This window comes from Xyrauchen texanus, chromosome 28 (genome assembly GCF_025860055.1).
Source record: "Xyrauchen texanus isolate HMW12.3.18 chromosome 28, RBS_HiC_50CHRs, whole genome shotgun sequence".
NCBI classification, from domain to species: Eukaryota; Metazoa; Chordata; class Actinopteri; order Cypriniformes; family Catostomidae; genus Xyrauchen; species Xyrauchen texanus.
The window spans coordinates 2,480,264-2,498,263 of record NC_068303.1 but is presented as its reverse complement, the minus strand read 5'-3'; the positions used below and the strand labels follow the sequence as shown (position 1 = coordinate 2,498,263).

Sequence of the window (18,000 nt, the reverse complement as noted above, 5' to 3'; positions counted from 1 at the left end):
GGGAAGAGGGCAAAGCAAAATATTCTGTGTCGATAGTTTTATTCCTCAAGCCGCTAAATCATATTGGATTATGTACATATATCATAAAACCAGAGGTCAGGTTCCTCTCCAGTTTTTTTTTTGACCACTAAATATCATTGAAAGAAGTTTTTCCTTGTTACAGTCACTTCAGCTTGATCACTGGGGCTTTCAGACATGAAGGCATGATTTTCTATAAAGCTGCTTTGAAACGATGAGTATACTAATATAAATGACTTATATAGACAAACTTATTTTCTCAAGAAAAACATGAAAATTGTGAGTTCATATTAGTTTTCCGTGTTCAATTTTTTTGTTGCCAATGTCAGACACTTTTGTGGCATAAAAGACATTTATGACGAATCCTTGAATAAGTTTGAGAGGAACGTTTGTGGGTGCTCATATCGTATTGTATCATGAGGCTACGCATCGTATCATGAAATCTGTGTGTCGTTACTTGCCTAATATATATTGTATATATACAGCCAGGGCTGGACTGGTAATCTGGCATTCCGGGCATTTTCCCGGTGGGCCGACGCACTTTGGGGGCGATCAGGGGAGGACTGGCCATCGGGAGAACCGAGGTGTCCGGTGTGTCTGCCGCGTTATGCGGAACAGACCACAAAATGGTACCGCGAGAAATGGAGAAAAGGACAGCGAACTGCCCCACCCACCCCAACAACTTTTGGGGCGGTTGCCATGTCAAATCCAGGGCCGATTTCTCTTCCCAGTCCAGCCCTGTATACAGCTCTGGGAAAAATGAAGAGCCCACTGGATTTAGTATTTATAGCTATGTGTCGGAGCAAAATTAACATTGTTGTTTTATTCTATAAAGCACTGATTTCTCCCAAATTCAAAATAAAACGATTGCCATTTAGAGCATTAACTTGCAGAAAATGACAACTGGTCAAAATAACAAAAATATCAGTGATGATCTGGGGGTGCTTCAGCAAAGCTGGAATCGGGCAGATTCAACATTGTGAAAGACGCATGAATTAAGATATCCTGGACGAAAACTTGCTTGCTTCTGCTCTGACAATGTTCCCCAACTCTTGACAATTGGTTGTTCCAGCAGGACAATGCTCCATGCCACACATCCAGGTCAATCAAGACCCTGTCATGGCCAGCCCAATCTCCAGACATGAACCCCACTGAAAACCTCTGGAATGTGATCAAGAGGAAGGACGACCACAAGCAGCAAACAAAGCAGAGCTGCTTGAATATTTGCGCCAGGAGTGGCATAAAGTCACCCAACAGCAATGTGAAAGACTGGTAGAGATCATGCCAACACGCATGAAAGCTGCGATTGAAAATCAGGCTTAAATATTGATTTCTGAAATCTTCCCAAGTTAAAATATGAATACAGTGTTGTTGTTTTATTTGCATTATTTGAGGTCTGAAAACACGGCATCTTTTTTGTAATTTTGACCAGTTGTCATTTTCTGCAAATAACACACATATAAATAGTAAATCCAGAGAAACCGATCATTTTGCAGTGGATCACGAGACGTGATGTGAATGTCACGCACCTCTCACCTTTCCTCTCAGTGATCAGTGCGGCTCGTCTCTCTCTCATGTCTGCGCTCAGATTCTCCACCATGCGGTCGATGCAGTTGTCCAGAACGAGAGAGCGCGTCTGAGACAGGATGGTCTGCCAGCACATCGGACACTTGTCCTTCCGACAGCGCCACTCTCGGATACAGTGCTGACAGAAGCTGTGGGCGCAGCTCAGCGTCACGGCCTGAGGAGGTCAGAGAGGGTCAACTGAGTTTCTCAATATGTCATAAGTAAGATACAGTTTCATACATTCTGATAAGAGTCAAAATTGTCAACAAGAAAATGTCAAAATATTTTGATCAATTTGTTGATCCAGCGTTTCAAAAATGCCAGATGAAGATTGCGTGACTGTAACGTTACAAGTCAACCTTGCACTAGGGTAACAATTGAGGTTGAATTGTGGTTATTTTACTCTGAAAGGGAGACTGAATATCTGCTACATGCATATAAAAAAAAAAGACATGTTTTAATCTTTTGAAAAGTCCATTTGTGTTCTTTCCCCATCATTCCCATGTTTGATCACACAATGATTTTCCCCGATAAAGATCATTAGATCACATGATGTTTTACCTCAATGAAGAGCTCTGAACAAATACTGCATTGAAGTTCACTCTCCAACACTTCAGTCATCTGCGTGACAACTTCCTCTTTCTGAGCCTTCGCCTTCTCTTTCTCTTCCTGTGTGAAAAAGGTCACAATTACAGTCCTGAATATGAAGGCGTCAGCTCGTCATGCATTAAATCACTACACTTCCACATGACACCGATGATTAAGCGAGCACCTTTGTAACTTCCAACTCCTTATCTTTGGCCTGTAGAACTTCTTTAAATCCTTCCCGTGCGTGTTTGAGCTCATCGATGACTTTCCGGTGCTGTGAAAACAAAGAAAACATGGCAGATTCTATATAACCTGCTTTGAAACTGATAAAATGATGATGTGGGTGCAGTTTTTCTCTCTTACCTCATGTAACGCCTCCTCAAGCTGCTTTTTCAAGCCCTCCTCATTCTGTTGTGCTTTCTCAATCTTAGGAACACAACATTTTTTGATTAGCAAAATGCTGATTACCACTAAAATACCTTCGACTCATCCCTCCTTTTCTTGGGGGGGAAGAGTAAAAACCAAGGTTACAGTGAGACACTTACAATGGAAGTGAATGGGGTCAATCTGTAAACGCTAAAATACTCAGTTTCAAAAGTACAACCAGTACAACCGGTCGACTAAGTGGATTGTTACTTAGGTGGGGGAAAAGGCAGATAACTAATCGACCTGTGCAACCAAATCCCAATAATAACAAGATAAAATGTAGATTTGGTGCATAACATGGGACGTTTAACTGTAAACAAGCCCAAAACACTCCGGGGACTCTTATTTTGAAATGACGGTGACTTTGCTGCGTAACAATGCTCTATATTAAAACTTTTTACCAATTTAAAAGGTGCTGTGAGCGATTTCACCCATTCTACTTCCATGAGACTGAGCCATTGGATTAGCCACGCCCCCTCTTTCCAAAACCCTGAAATCCAAAGATACCAAAATGAGCATTATTGAGAGCAGAAATGGTTGTTAGAAAAAACAAGGCAAAATAGCGCCCTCAACTGGCAACTGTTATGAACAACATGGCATAAAAATGGCATTAAGCCTCAATAATTCACTGCGAGTGCAATACAATGACAACCTGCAAAATGATTGACAGGCAGAAAGCGTCATTATCCGTGGACATATTTTTGTTTGCTGTTTACAGAGTCAAGAATAGTCACAGACAGTAGCGGTTTTAGGCACGGGCGAACCGGGCATTCGCCCGGGGCGGCATTTTTTCATTTCACATGGGGGGCGGCACGAGCAGTTAAATAATAAATATAATTTTTTTTTTTTTTAAATAAATAAAAAATCCTCTGCTCCGCGAAGCGGTTTTCTGCATAGAGGTTTTCTATTATCTATCATTTCACTGTGTGGGGAATTGGCAAATTGGCGCCCCTGCGTGCTGAGAAGGTGCCGTGTATGAGAAGGGGAAAGGGGAGGGGGGCGCAGCAGGCAGGGGATAGTTCACCTCTGAGTGACTGAAAACGGGGGGGGTCCAATGTATAACAGAGTCACACTCGACTTTCTTCCAAATAACGCACATTTTATTCATAATATTATCAATACAGGCCTATAGTTCCTGCACATTTTTGTTTTTCTGTGTGAAATGGCTAATAAAAATAAGTAATACAAAACAATTATGTGGTCACCTCACCAAGGTGAATTGGTTTAGTCTTGACTTCTGGCCGTGAATCGTAACGTGAGTGACAGTGTTGGGGGGCGGGGGATGGGAAATCTGTTGATTGTTGAGTGCCAAATAAACAGGGATGGATAGGAAAAGGTCAAAGCCATCAGGTGCACAATTTAGAAAAAAAAAGAAAAGAAGAAGAGGAGAAACGAGCAAAAGATAAAGGTATGCAACTATGTTCTCTCTGTGATATGATTACGGTATCCATGTTGTCATGAATGAAGGGCTAATGTTAATTGTTGGTAACTCTTACGTTTGTTAGCCTATTTGCTATGATGCTTGCTATGCTTATACAACAATAATTCGGTTTTAAGTCAACAAACACGAGATCTAATTTCACCATAATATTGTGCTTTGCAACCACACTGTTACAAGTTCAGTTATTATTCATTTCCATCAGTTGGGTTACGTTAGGCCCTGTAATTAGCCAACAGAATTTTTTTTAAATCTGTAGGTAGTTTCAAAGAGACGACATTTGCTATTTATTTACTACTTATTTGCTACATGACACATGCCATGAATATGAAGGAGGTTTTTATGCATGTTTATGACAACTGTCATTAAGTGTCACATTAAGTGTCAACGTTGTCGTTGATGCAGCCACGTCAGCCATCAAGGAGAGATTTTCCACATTGGAAAATGTGGGAAAGAAATTCGGGGTTTTGACAAATTTCCCAAGTCTTGCAGGTGAGGAGCTGGCAGAGCAATGCGAGGCACTAGGCAGCACACTGCACTTTAAGGGGCACTCTGATGTGGACAGTAGAGAGCTTGTGCATGAAATTAAGAACTTCCCTGAACTGCCATCAAAGACCATGAGCCTCCTTGAGCTTATCACTTTTATGCATGATAAGGATCTATCTGAGATCTACCCCAATTTGTGGACTGCTATCAGGATTGCACTTACTCTGCCAGTCACTGTGGCTCAAGCAGAGAGGAGCTTTTCAAAACTAAAGTTGATCAAGTCGTACCTGAGATCAACCATGTCCCAGGAACGGCTCACTGGCCTTGCCGTCATCAGTATCAATCACTCAATAGGGGAGCAGATTTCATACGATGACATCATTGATGATTTTGCATCAAGGAAAGCCAGAAAAGTCAGGTTTTAGTTTTAGTTTGTGTTTTCTGTTCTTAGTGCAATAGTGTAATAATTAGATTCTCTTTAGTGTGTTTTCACATTTGTGTGTAATATATAATATATATATTCTATTCTATATTTTATTTGTATATTATTCTTAATGTGTTATATTATTGTTGCTCTCTGCACTTGTTACATTTTTATATATCTGATTGTATATATGTTTGGCACATTTATGTATATAGTGTATATTTAAGTTCTGATAACTGTCATAGTTTGCCAAAAGACAATGAACACAATTCTGCACAATGTCGGATGTTAGGAAGGATTTGTGCAATTGAGAAATATAAATTTCTCTTTAAGAGAAATGTTGTTATAATAAAATATGACTGTTTGTGGATAATTTTGTGTGTGTGTTGTTTTTTTTTTTGGGGCGCAATTCATTGTAGAACCGCCACTGGTCACAGAGACCGGTGAGATATCTCACTTATTACATTAATATCTTTCAGGGAATAGGACAAATCTTTCCATACCTTTCCATGAAAAAATAAATAGTTTACAGCACCTTTAAGCTTTATACAGATTATATATTCACCAAATTAAGGGTTTTGTATGCATGTGTATGTATATATATATATATATGATTCACCAGATGATTTCAGAGGAATAAGGTAATGTAGTTGGAGACACGATGTATGTGCTGACGGGGCACGTTTCTATATGTTCGCATTTTTCTCTGCACGCCCTCCCTTCAATTTAAAACACTTGATTATCTAATAATAATATATAGCAAATCCCCGTATAATTGTTTTTATTGTTGTCATATTGTAGAATCAAGTCATTCTAACCATAGAATCCTCTAGTGCCAGCCATAGAGGAACACAGAGAGATAATAATAATAATAAAACTATTAGCATAAATGTTTGCCGATAACCAATGACCGATTAGTCTGTAAAACGATTTAGTGTTCTACCACTTCACAACTCCTAAACAATATGCGCGTTAACATACTTTAGTTTACTATGGCTTTTTTTTTTATGATAAGTTTCACATTTCTGACTTTAAAGGGTTAGCTCACCCAAAAATGAAAACCTTTAAGCCATCCCAGATGTGTATGACTTTCCTTCTTCAGCAGAACTGAAGTGAAGATTTGTATCCATACAATGCATGTAAATGGGTGCCATGAGACTGCTGGCTATTTGAAGGTCCAAAAGGCATATTTAGGCATCATAAAAGTAATCCACACGACTCCAGTCGACCAATTAATGTCTTCTGAAGCAAACCGATAGGTTGGTGTAAGAAACAAATCGTTAATTAAAACTTTAGAGTGGAGGGGGCGGGGCCGGGCTGGAATGATGCACGCACGGTCCCCAATCAGCCTGATGGGGCGCGCGAGGGATAAAGGCGGCCGGTGATGACAGTTCGACAATTGCAGGCAGCTGCCCTGTATGCTGCCCTTGTTTAATTTATCATTAAACTTTGCATTGTCAAGCCGAATCTCGCCTCCTCCTTGCCCATCTTAACCCCCTTACATTGGTGCTGAAACCCGGGAAGGAGGAGGGATGCACGTCGCAGCGTCCTTGACACTGCCGTCCACCCAGGGGAGCGCTGTTGACAACCGCCGGATGACGGAGTAGCTGACCGCGTGGAACGGCCGGCGTCCGCAGGGCAAGTGGGGACTGGACTCCCCGACCGCCTGGAGCGATGGAGCCGCTGCCAGGAGTGGAGGAGTGCCCTGCCGTCCCCCAGAAACGCGGAGGGGTCGAGAGATGAACGCTGTCCGCGAGGGGAAGAGGGAAGCGTCTCCCCGACCACCTGGAGCGGTAGGGACACTGCCAGGGCCGAAGGAGTGTCCCCACAGGTCCCCTGGAATGCGGAGGGGTGTTCTGTCCACTGGGGGTCGGAGGTTTGACTCCGGTCCACCCAGGGAGGAGTGGCTGTCGTCTGCCTGAGAGTGTGGAGGAGTGATCGGAGACCACGCGACGGTGCATCAGAGAACCGGTGAGTGAGCTGCTTCTCTCTCTCTCTGTCACTCCGTGTTGGCCTTTTCCCTCACCTATTTTTTATTTATCTTTTTTCCCTCCTGTCTTCTACCAGGTTGAGGAAGGCAGGGATGATCAGCCGGCAGATGGGGCGCAAGGCACGCCCCACCCCAGGGAAAGAGGGGGGGAGGGGGGTGTACTAAGGAGCCATTGGCACCTAAACAGAAACATTTAGGCACCATGCACTCATTTTAGGCTGAGTCAACCTAGGGAAGGCCCAGGACCGGTTCAGATAATCGTCACTGCTGTTGGCCATGAGCGGGAATCAAACTCGGGTCGCCAGGTTCGTAGCGCAGTGCGCTAACCGCTACACTACCGCTCCCACATTAAGTGTGATATTGCATATATACAACAGTTCAATGAACAAGTACATTTTAAAATAATTAGGAAAAATGGAGTACGGTCATATAAACACATTTGTGCATGGAACTACTTTCTTACCCGACGGATCAGAATCTGCCGTTGCTGGTTCAAAACAAATGATGGGATGGCTTAAGGGCAAGTAAATCATGAGAGGATTTTCATATTTGGGTGAACTAACCCTTTAAACACTCCAAAAATTGGCCCCATTCACTTCCATTGTAATTGCCTCAATGTAACCCAGATTTTTGCAAAAGAGATGAACATAATAGCTGAAATGAAACACAATATATTACCTCCAAAAGGACGACCGATAGAGGATTTTGCAGATGCCAATAAATAAGGTAAAATTGCAAAATCGGACTGCCTCTAATCTCAAAATGGCCAAACATTGGTCAGAGTTATTTGCTTGGCTAATGTATCAGTCTATCACTATTCAAAAGTCGTGGTTCTTGTTCGTTCCTCACCTCCAATCGTCTCTCCTCCTCACAGAAGGACTTCTCCAGGCTCTCTATGCGTTTGAGGGCCTGCTCCTGCTGCGACCTCAGCTGACCCCGCAACAATTCCAGCTGCGCCTGCAGTTCCTGCATCTCGCACTCTCGCTCTGGAGTCTGATATTGCTGCCGTTGAAGCTCAGCTGCACGTTTCTGCGTGTCGCCCACACGGTCTTTCAACACCATCAGGTTCTTGTTGTAATTGTGGACGGTAGCTAGATGCTGGCTGCTCTCACTGCAACAGCTGGAACTTCCTGGAATATCACCGGATCTGTCCACCTCCAGAGGTCTAGAGGAATATTTATCAGATTTTTTGCGTTCCTCGGGCGGGCAGGGCTGTGCTCGGGATTTATCCGGTCCGGACAAGCGGTACAGCTTGGATTTGGAGTGCTGCGTGGGGCAAGATTCCGACTCATCTCCATCGAACTTCCGCTTAGAGTTTTTGAGTTTTTGGCCGGAAGAAGCAGCGCTTGATTCTTTGCCTTGATTCCCAGACAAGAACGATTTCACTTCACTGAAGTTGCGCTGGACGAGGATGTAATCAAACTCCACGGGGTTGCCGTCCAGAGGGACGCCTAATCTGACAGAGTCACCCAGGTGTAGTAAACAAGGACTTCCGGGAGCGATCCGTCTCCCATTCACCCACACACCATTCAGACTCTATGGGCATAATGACAGGCACAATAATTTAGAACACACTAAACCATTAATCACTGTTCGGGTCATTTAAAGCTTAGATAATTTTCCTAAACATGCTACCTGAAGACACACACACACAAAAATTAGACTAGATTCAAGGAGTCTAGGTGGTTTTATCAAACAGTCCTCCGTTCGTACTGTTTGGGTCAAATTTGACCCACCATAGGAAATGAATGGGTGTGAATATAACAGAACCATTTATTTTTTATTTTGTCAAATAAAAATCAATCAGAACAATGAAAAACGTGCAATTGCGTGCACACACACACACACACATCCATCCATAGACACACCCACATCCATACACACACCCACACACACATCCACACACATATCACCATCCATCCACACACACACACCTACACACCCACATCCATCCACACACACCTACACACCCATACCCATCCATCCATCCCTACACACCCATACCCATCCATCCACACACACCTACACACCCATACCCATCCATCCATCCCTACACACCCATACCCATCCATCCACACACACCTACACACCCATACCCATCCATCCATCCCTACACACCCATACCCATCCATCCACACACACCTACACACCCATACCCATCCATCCATCCCTACACACCCATACCCATCCATCCATCCCTACACACCCATACCCATCCATCCATCCACACACACACACACACACACACACACACACACACACACACACACACACTTCCATACACTTCCATACACTTCCATACACACACCCACTCACTTCCATACACACACACCCACACATCCATCCATACACACACACCCACACATCCATCCATACACATCCATACACACACACACACACCCACACACATCCATACACACACACACCCACACACATCCATACACACACACACCTCCATACACACACATGTTATTTGTATTCATGCACCTCACTAGAGACCCCAAAAGCATGACAAACTTTGATATTTTGACAATCTTCCAATTAGCTGAAATTAAAGATGTTATCGAAGTGAAGATAACATGAAAATGTGCTTATTTTATATGAACATGAATTGGGTAATTTAGTGGTAAATAAGGTCAAAAGTACCATAAAACCCCAATAGAAATGCATAACATTACTGTCTTCACTTTAATGAATATTTAAGACATATTTGATGTTTCGGGTCAAATTTGGCCTGAGAAGATGGAATGGGGTTCTCTATTGATAAAGTGTAGGAGGGTTAAACAGTAAAGCGCCACCTAAGAAAAACATACAGCTTGTATCAGACCAACAGGCTGACAATGACAGACAAATTAAAAGACAGACAGACTAAGAGACAGACAGACACATACGACACCTTATTGTCCGTCACTGTCCACAGTCCAGCTTCATTTTGTTTGAACACACAGTGATTTCTGGATATCATCAGTGGACAGCTGACCGACAGAATCTGATAGGTCACATTCAGTCCACGACCAATTGAAACCTGATCAAAACAGAGAAAACACAGTCAATAATGAATATGTTCACCTTATAACATCAAGTAAATAATATGTGCAAACACAAAAACATGTGGAAAAACTTGTTTCCTTAATTGCTGTCAACTTACTTTGAGTTTAAATAACAATATTGACACATTCACTTCAATTTGAATATACATTAAAAACAAATTCACACAGAAAATTGAATTAAATGAGAATTTAAAGTTTTTTGTGTACATCACCAATTATAGTCAGTGTTGTTTTGATTTGGAATATAACCAACGCCACATACAGATAGTTTCATTTTAGGCCCAGAACTCATTATGTATAATATCTGCATGTAAAATCCAGTCTCTTATTATAGTAAAACCCACAAAGTAAATGCAGTGTATTCTGCAGACCTCTGAATCTTCGAACAGTTGCAGCCAGTCACAATCTCTCCCCACTCGCTGTAAACACCAGATATCATCCTTCGCAGAACACTCTTCCTCGGTGTTTAAGGACGGAGGTACTTCATTCTTTTCCATCATTTCTGCGCCATTAATTACGTTTAAACTAAAGTGTTTTTTGTTGCGTGTGTTTTTTCCGCCATATCTCGTCATGGAGCTGCCAAAGAGTTTTTCCACAAGAGCACAACGCTTCGACTCTACGCTCCTATTCACGTCATGTGACGCTCATTGGAGTTTCTGATTGGCTGCTGGCTGTCGGTGTGGAAGATAATTGGCTGCATGGCTGTAGCGTTGAACTACTGAGGAACTTGTGGCCCAGAGAGACGAATCTAATACTAAAACACCTTCAAATCCCAGGAAGGGTTTTAAAATATACACTAAATCTTATAGTGGATTAAATATACTATTAACTGATAAACAAATGGAAATCCGCCTCATCAATCTATAATAATAAATAAAGTAATATCCTGTAAGCACAAACGACTGTGATTGGACCATCGTGAACTGCGCTGAGAAAAGTAACACGTATCACGTGAATGCGCCGTTTATTTGCTCCCTTAGCAGCGCTCTCGATTTTTTTTATTTACAACCAATTGTGCTTCCTTCAGGACATTTTCTCTCTTTTTAAAAAAATATTTTCTCGATAATTTTGGGTGTGTTAATGCTAACGGCATATTTTTGCCAAAGGTGTGTATTTTGGGGGGAAAGTTGAGTTCAACCTCAGTTCCTATACACTGTGTACACAAAATAGTTACACTCAGGACCTTCGGGACATAAATGTCACCATTGAAACCCATTACAACTATTGCAATATATGATCCCAGTGCCATTAAAGCATACAATCGAGAATTCTGTGATATTACGCTTTTATTCTGGAGCCCTGGCTTCAAAATCTACATTTTTAATATGTTCCACCAGATAGCGCCATTTATCTCCTGTTTAGCCTATGGAGCAAATACATCCTTTTCCCCTATTTTCTGACTACTGTATTATAGAGCACTGTAGGCCAATTGAATAAATGATGCAGCTAAAAATGTGTGGGTGTGTTTTGTATGTGTGTTTGGAGAAATTTGTGTGTGTGTAAAAATCAGCCGTAGCATTATATAAACAAACTGGCATTTAGGGTTTAACAAGGGTTACAATCCTGAAAATGAATGAACATTTAGTAGATATGATCAGGCTGATGTTGGTTAAACAATTAACTCATTGAAAGTGGCAAATAATATTAATTTATAATATTATAATGGCAGTTTTTTGACATGGACATTTGTGTCCACTAAGGACCTCTTTTTTAAATTGGCACAAGGGTTAATAGCTGCTGAATGGAAAACATACACTAAGGAGTTAAAACAGGACAAGATTATTTAATCCAACTGTACCTAATCAACTACAGGCTACATCTGTGCCGCTAAGGCCCTCCTATACTAAGCGTATTATTAATTTCTTGCATTTTATCTTTCTTTCATTATGGTGATATGATAATAAAATACTTTATCAATACTTTATCATTATACAAATAATAATAATAATCAGTTATCAAAACTATTTTATTTATGCACCCCCTTGTGATTTGTTTTTATTAGGTTGGCTTGAAAGAGCAAACTAGCATATCACATATCTCTGCACCAGAACATTGTAGAGATTTTCAATTTCATTCATTTGACTCAGGGTAACAAGGAGCCTTTTTTGTATCACCTTGGTAACTGCCTAGCAACAAGATGGGATCACCCTATCAACCGAGTAGCAAAACACATACAAAGTTTGAAATAATGTACAAATTTTGCTCTTATGGAAAGAAATTGGTACTTTTATTGACCAAAGTGGCATTCAACTGATCACAATGTAGAGTCAGGACATTAATAATGTACTACTCAAACTACTTCAAAGAGTTCTCATTAAAAAATCCTCCACGTGCAGCAATGACAGCTTTGCAGATCCTTGTTATTCTAGCGGTCAGTTTGTCCAGATACTCCGGTGACCTTTCACTCCACACTTCCTGTAGCACTTGACCTTTCACCCCACACTTCCTGTAGCACTTGCCATAGATGTGTCTGTCTTGCCGGGCACTTCTCACACACCTTACAGTCTAGCTGATCCCACAAAAGCTCAATGGGGTTTAGAGCCGTAACGGCGGGTAGAATTCTATGAAGCCGTCAGCGGAGGACATGTGAGGTGTCTATTTCTCAAACTAGAGACTCTGATGTACTTATCCTCTTGTTTAGTTGCACATCTGGTCTTCCACATCTCTTTCTGTCCTTGTTAGAGACAGTTGTGCTTTGTCTTTAAGACTGTAGTTACACCTTTGGATAAAATCTGCAGTTTATTGGCAATTTCAATCATTGAATCGCCTTCATTCCTCAAAACAATGACTGACTGACGAGTTTCTAGAGAAAGCTGTTTCTTTTTTTTGTTGCCATTTTTGACCTAATATTGAGCTTAAGACAAGCCAGTCTATTGCATACTGTGCAACTCAAAAACAAACACAAAGACAACGTTCAGCTTCATTTAACGCACCAAATATCTTTCAGCTGTGTTTGATATAATGGCAAGTGATTTTCTAGCACCAAATGATCAATTTATCATGATTACTCAAGGATGCGTGTTGTTGCTGCTGTCTAGATTTGATCAAAAATGACTTTTTTCAAATAGCAATGGTGCTGTTTTACATCAGTAATGTCGTGACTATACTTGGTGAATTAAAGTACCAATTTCCTTCCAAAACCGCAAAATCTGTCCATTATTCCAAACTTCTGGCCGCCAGTGTATCTCTGCAGCAGAACATTGTAGAGACTTTCGGTTTAGCTCATTTGACTCAGACTAGCAATGAGCCTCGTTAGTATCACCCTGGTAACTACCTAGCAACCAACTGGGATCACCCTAGCAACCTAGTAGACTATCTATTAATCTTAAACTTTCAGACAAGTCTTTTTCAAGCTAAAGTTTGTCCACAAACGTTATCTAGTTTTATATTGCTATTTCTTATGCTATTATTCTTGAGTGGTTTTGCATGATCTAGTGACCTCTAGTGGAAAGAGGGCAGTGTACACATTTACATTAGTGATTCATTACTGAACTTTTATAAACATTAGTCTTCTCCGCTTTTATAATCATCAAAACATTGCAAAACTTGATTAAACGTGGCCTGTCATTACTGTCTAGGACCTTGATGGCCATTTTAAACTTTTAATTTGCATGTGAATAAGTCAGCAGTCTTGAAACACTCAAAAAAATAATGTTTTTTAAGAATTAAACCTTTCAGTTTCATTACAAAATTCCATCAAATTCAATTGTGTAATTTTAAACTAACTACAATTAATAAAACTCAATATATAAAAATTTTTATTTGCATTAATTTGTTAAAAATGACTCAATTTGATGGAATTTGGTTATGAAATTGACTATTTTGCCCAAGATGGTGCACTTGTATTAAAACGAGAACTGCTTTTTAAAAACAAGGACAACACAGAATGTATTATACACACAAAATATTATTTACAACCTCCAGTTTTATAATGCCAAGTTACTGAATTATGTTTGAGAAACACACACACACACACACACACACACACACACACACACGGAACATCAACAAAGGTTTAAAATTGATTCCACCCCTTTAAAATTCCCCAAATCAGAAACAATTTCAACAAGTATGCATGATTGAAAAACAGAGTTAGAAAGTTGTGATTCAGTTTACACTCCATATAATGTCTTTGGCTCAATGTTTAACGAACAAGTATGAATATGGCTTTTAGTGATCCAGTCATAAATTTAAGCTTACATAAAAAGGCTTACAGTATCTTACCCGTACAAAACAACAACAATTATAAGAGCAAGAAATGTCTCTCAGACAGACACTTTCACACATACAAGTATCTCTAGTCAAAATACAACTAATAAATACATTTGTTTGGCAATTCATTTGAGCATGTCAGCTTTTCCTCCCTAAAGGTATAACGGAAATCATGAGGAGGACACAGATTTTCCTTCCTATCACACACACACACACACACACACACACACACACACACACACACACACACACACACACACACACACACACGGTCAGTTGTAAAAATCAAAAAGGCTGTAAAGAAAACATTTAACCACTTGCACAATTCTACCATCACATGAATATAAAGTTAATGGTTTTGCTGTGACCTTGACTTCCACCACAATGAACTTTGCATTTTACAAAACAAACAATCTCTTGCCAACAATTCAAGAGAATTATGGTAGCAAAAATGCAAATTCTACTAATAGTCATATGCAAATTACACAATTTGTTTGTGTAAATTAAGGGAAATTCCAACTTGAGTAAACATATTCACAAAAATATGTCCCAACATTTAAAAAAACAACAACAATAAAAAGATAGTTTGACAGACGGAATGTTACAGTGTTACACTGTCATTGTGTTCATAATGGGACTTTCATACTTAAGGAGCAAAACAAAAAGAACAATAACATTGAAGATATTGTCATTAAATGTGTTCATACCTTTACTATAAAAGCCAAACAAACATCCGTGTGGATATCATTGATTTAAAATCATGATTTGTTATTAAATTTGATTAAAACAAGGCAAAACGAGCTGTAATGCGCAAAACGCATTCATGTTTTTTCTGAACTTAACAAAAACTATTTATTGCTTAATGTGTTCATAAATGAAGTTTGCCACTACAAAAGTCAAATGAACCAATGTGGATATTTGTAATATAAAATTAAGATGAGCTATTCATTCTACATTGAAACAAGACAAAAAGTATTGTTAAAATGCATGCATGTGGAATTTTACAAAAACATTGGAGATACTGTCGTTAAATGTGTTCTTAACTGTTTTTTTACTACTAAACAATAATTAAAAAAAATAATTGTTCATGTTTTTGCACAATTTTACAAAAGCATTTAGGATTTTGTCACTAAATGTGTCCATATGTGTACTTTGCTACTAAAGGTGTAAAACAAGGAAATGTGTGATTTGTTATTAAATTAAAATGAAACTAAAATAGTTGTTAAAATGCATGCAAGCTTTTGCAGAATATCACAAAAACTTTTAAGATTTTAATGCTTAATGTGACCATAAATGGATTTTGCTTCAAAAAGTGCAAAACAAACATGGTCAATTTGCTATTTGTCAAAACATTTTAATAAAACAAGACAAAAAGAATTGTTAAAATGCATGCAATGCATAAAATGCATCCATGTTTTTGCACAATTGTACAAAAACATTTAGGATTTTGTCACTATAACTGGACTTTGCTACTAAAGGGGCAAAACAAGGGAAATGTGTGATTTGTTATTAAAGTAAAATGAAACTAAAAGAATTGTTAAAATGCATGCAATGCATAAAATGCATGCATGCTTTTGCAGAATTTTACAAAAACTAAATGTGTTCATAACTAGACTTGTCTACTAAAGGAGCAAAACAAACACTAATGTGGAGGCTGTTCAAGAAAAATTATGGTTTTTATTAAATCAGATTGAAACAAGACAAAATAATTGTTAAAACGCATGCGATGCATAAAATGCATGCATGTGGAATTTTACAAAAACATTGGAGATACTGTCGTTAAATGTGTTCTTAACTGTTTTTTTTACTACTAAACAAAACAAAGAATGGAAATTTGCGATTTGTTTTTAAATGAAAATAAAACAAGACAAAAAGAATTGTTAACATGCATGCAATGCATTAAATGCATGCATGTTTTTGCACAATTTTACAAAAGCATTTAGGATTTTGTCACTATGGACTTTCTACTAAAGGAGCAAAACAAACACTAATGTGGAGGCTGTTCAAGAATTATGAAATCAGATTGAAACATGACAAAAAGAATTGTTAAAATGCATGCAATGCATAAAATGCATGCATGTTTCTATTGCAAGGTAAACCCAAGACATGTGGAATTCTAAGTATGTCGAAGACAAACCAAAAAAAAAAAGTTGTGGCCTCCTGGATACAGTTGGTTCTGCACACACACACACACACACACGTGCAAGTATACACGTACTATATTATAACTCAAATTATTTTCCTATTTTTGGTGAAAGCAACACCTTTAACCTGCATACACGTTACCCTGATATTCTGCATGGCACTTGTGGCTTCAATGAAAACTCCCGGCTCAGAGTCGTGCGGCGTAGTTGATGCAAAGCGTGTGGTCACGAACGTCCCCCCAGCCTCCGTTTTTCATGTGAGGTTGATGCTCCACGGGTCCATGGTCTGTCAGGGTCAGTATCGGAGGGAAAAGCGCAGATCGGACTCCTTTAAGCGCTGCGTCCACCTTCTCCTGAGCCATTTCAGGCTTGCAGTCGTCCTTCTGGTGCAGGCCACAATCTCCTGTGTGAAGAACTCTGCTTCCACAAGCCACTAGCACTTTAAGAGGTTTGGAGATGCACGTCCCAGACAGGTTCTGGAGGGTCCAATCCCAGTTATAATCGTCGTAGGTGCAGAACTCATTGTTGCATCCCATCAGTTTGTAGTACAGCTCTCTGGAGATGCCCATTCCCATGTTGTGTTTGGTGGACAGCCATCCTGCAGTTTCTGTTTTGGTGGAAAGCTCCTGAAAGCCAGACAAACTGTCATGGTTTCCCAATGCGAGGACGTCGCAGTCCCTGCAGCTGGTTTTCCTGAGTTCAGTCATAGATTTGAAGTAGTGATGGAAATCTGGGAGAAGATAGTTGTCTTCCTCGATGAACACAACAAACCCGTTGTATCCCAGAAGAACCCGGACTCGTTCGAACACGAAATGCAGCTTCCACCACCAGTGGTGTTTGGTTTGTGTGATGGGAGCTTCCCTGTAATGTCCATACGAGTCCGGGTGTTCTGCATTCAAGCAGCCCCGTTTAATCGCGTCTTCTTTAGATATGTCTCTCGGACAATCCTGAGGATCTTGTCCTGGGAATTCATTTGGATACAGCTGTATGCTGTAGGGGAAATATATCTGTAGAAGCTTGCAGAACGAGATTCCCTTGATTATATCCGAAATTTCCTCTGAGAAATAGTCGTGACTGAATATCAGAAGTACGTTCTGCACTCCAACTAATTTCTCAAGGGACTGGATGAGCATTTGAAGGTAAGCCGGTCTATTGTGGACTTGAACAACAATAACCAGCTCCGGTTCCAATGGAAACTTCTCTCCATTCTGAATGTCCTGTCTGTAGTTGCTGTCATAAACAGACTTCCTCATACTCAATATGGTCCCATCCCCAAATGTACCCAAAACAACAGTTTGTGTACTCTCGTTAACAGTCTCATCGATGCTTCCTTCATCTCCAGTCCCACGTTTGAAATAAAATAACATTATAACGACAATTAAGATGACTAGGAACACAATAACGTTCTTCTTCAATAGTCGGAATCTCATTGTTAATCTTCAATGCACCATGGAAAACCAACCTCTGGGTTATCTTGTGTTTCGTGTGCTGTTCTAGCTCCGTTGTGGGCATAATCAGGGCATCTCCACGCCGGATCCCTCTGAGCAATCAGGTTAAACACGCACACCTGTCAAGAGAAGTTGATCAGTGAGTTTCTCGCTATTAAATGTCGCGCGAGCACAAAACAGACCGAACTAGTCACGCGACTCCTCAAGCGA

General features: G+C 40.1%; 2 protein-coding genes across 4 annotated transcripts in view; both read right to left on the bottom strand.

The window, feature by feature from the left end:
- The window catches only part of LOC127622139 (E3 ubiquitin-protein ligase rnf8-like), a 15,031-nt gene extending 4,432 nt beyond the window's left edge, over positions 1 to 10,599 (bottom strand). Inside the window, exons 1-7 of one of the 2 annotated variants that reach the window (XM_052096090.1) lie at positions 10,358 to 10,599; positions 9,833 to 9,961; positions 7,786 to 8,472; positions 2,536 to 2,598; positions 2,357 to 2,446; positions 2,146 to 2,253; positions 1,555 to 1,759 (exon numbers count right to left, since the gene is read on the bottom strand). In XM_052096090.1, the coding sequence (XP_051952050.1) occupies positions 1,555 to 1,759; positions 2,146 to 2,253; positions 2,357 to 2,446; positions 2,536 to 2,598; positions 7,786 to 8,472; positions 9,833 to 9,961; positions 10,358 to 10,558 (1,483 nt within the window). In that variant the 5' untranslated portion in view covers positions 10,559 to 10,599. Of the gene's footprint in view, positions 1 to 1,547; positions 1,760 to 2,145; positions 2,254 to 2,356; positions 2,447 to 2,535; positions 2,599 to 7,785; positions 8,473 to 9,832; positions 9,962 to 10,357 lie in introns of both variants that reach the window. The other variant, XM_052096091.1, reaches the window with a different exon arrangement.
- A 1,632-nt stretch (positions 10,600 to 12,231) lies between these two features.
- Positions 12,232 to 18,000, bottom strand: part of LOC127622036 (alpha-1,6-mannosyl-glycoprotein 2-beta-N-acetylglucosaminyltransferase) — a 61,073-nt gene continuing 55,304 nt past the window's right edge. For both annotated transcript variants that reach the window (XM_052095933.1, XM_052095932.1), the window contains exon 2: positions 12,232 to 17,909. In XM_052095933.1, the coding sequence (XP_051951893.1) occupies positions 16,531 to 17,772 (1,242 nt within the window). In that variant the 5' untranslated portion in view covers positions 17,773 to 17,909 and the 3' untranslated portion in view covers positions 12,232 to 16,530. The remainder of the gene's footprint in view (positions 17,910 to 18,000) is intronic.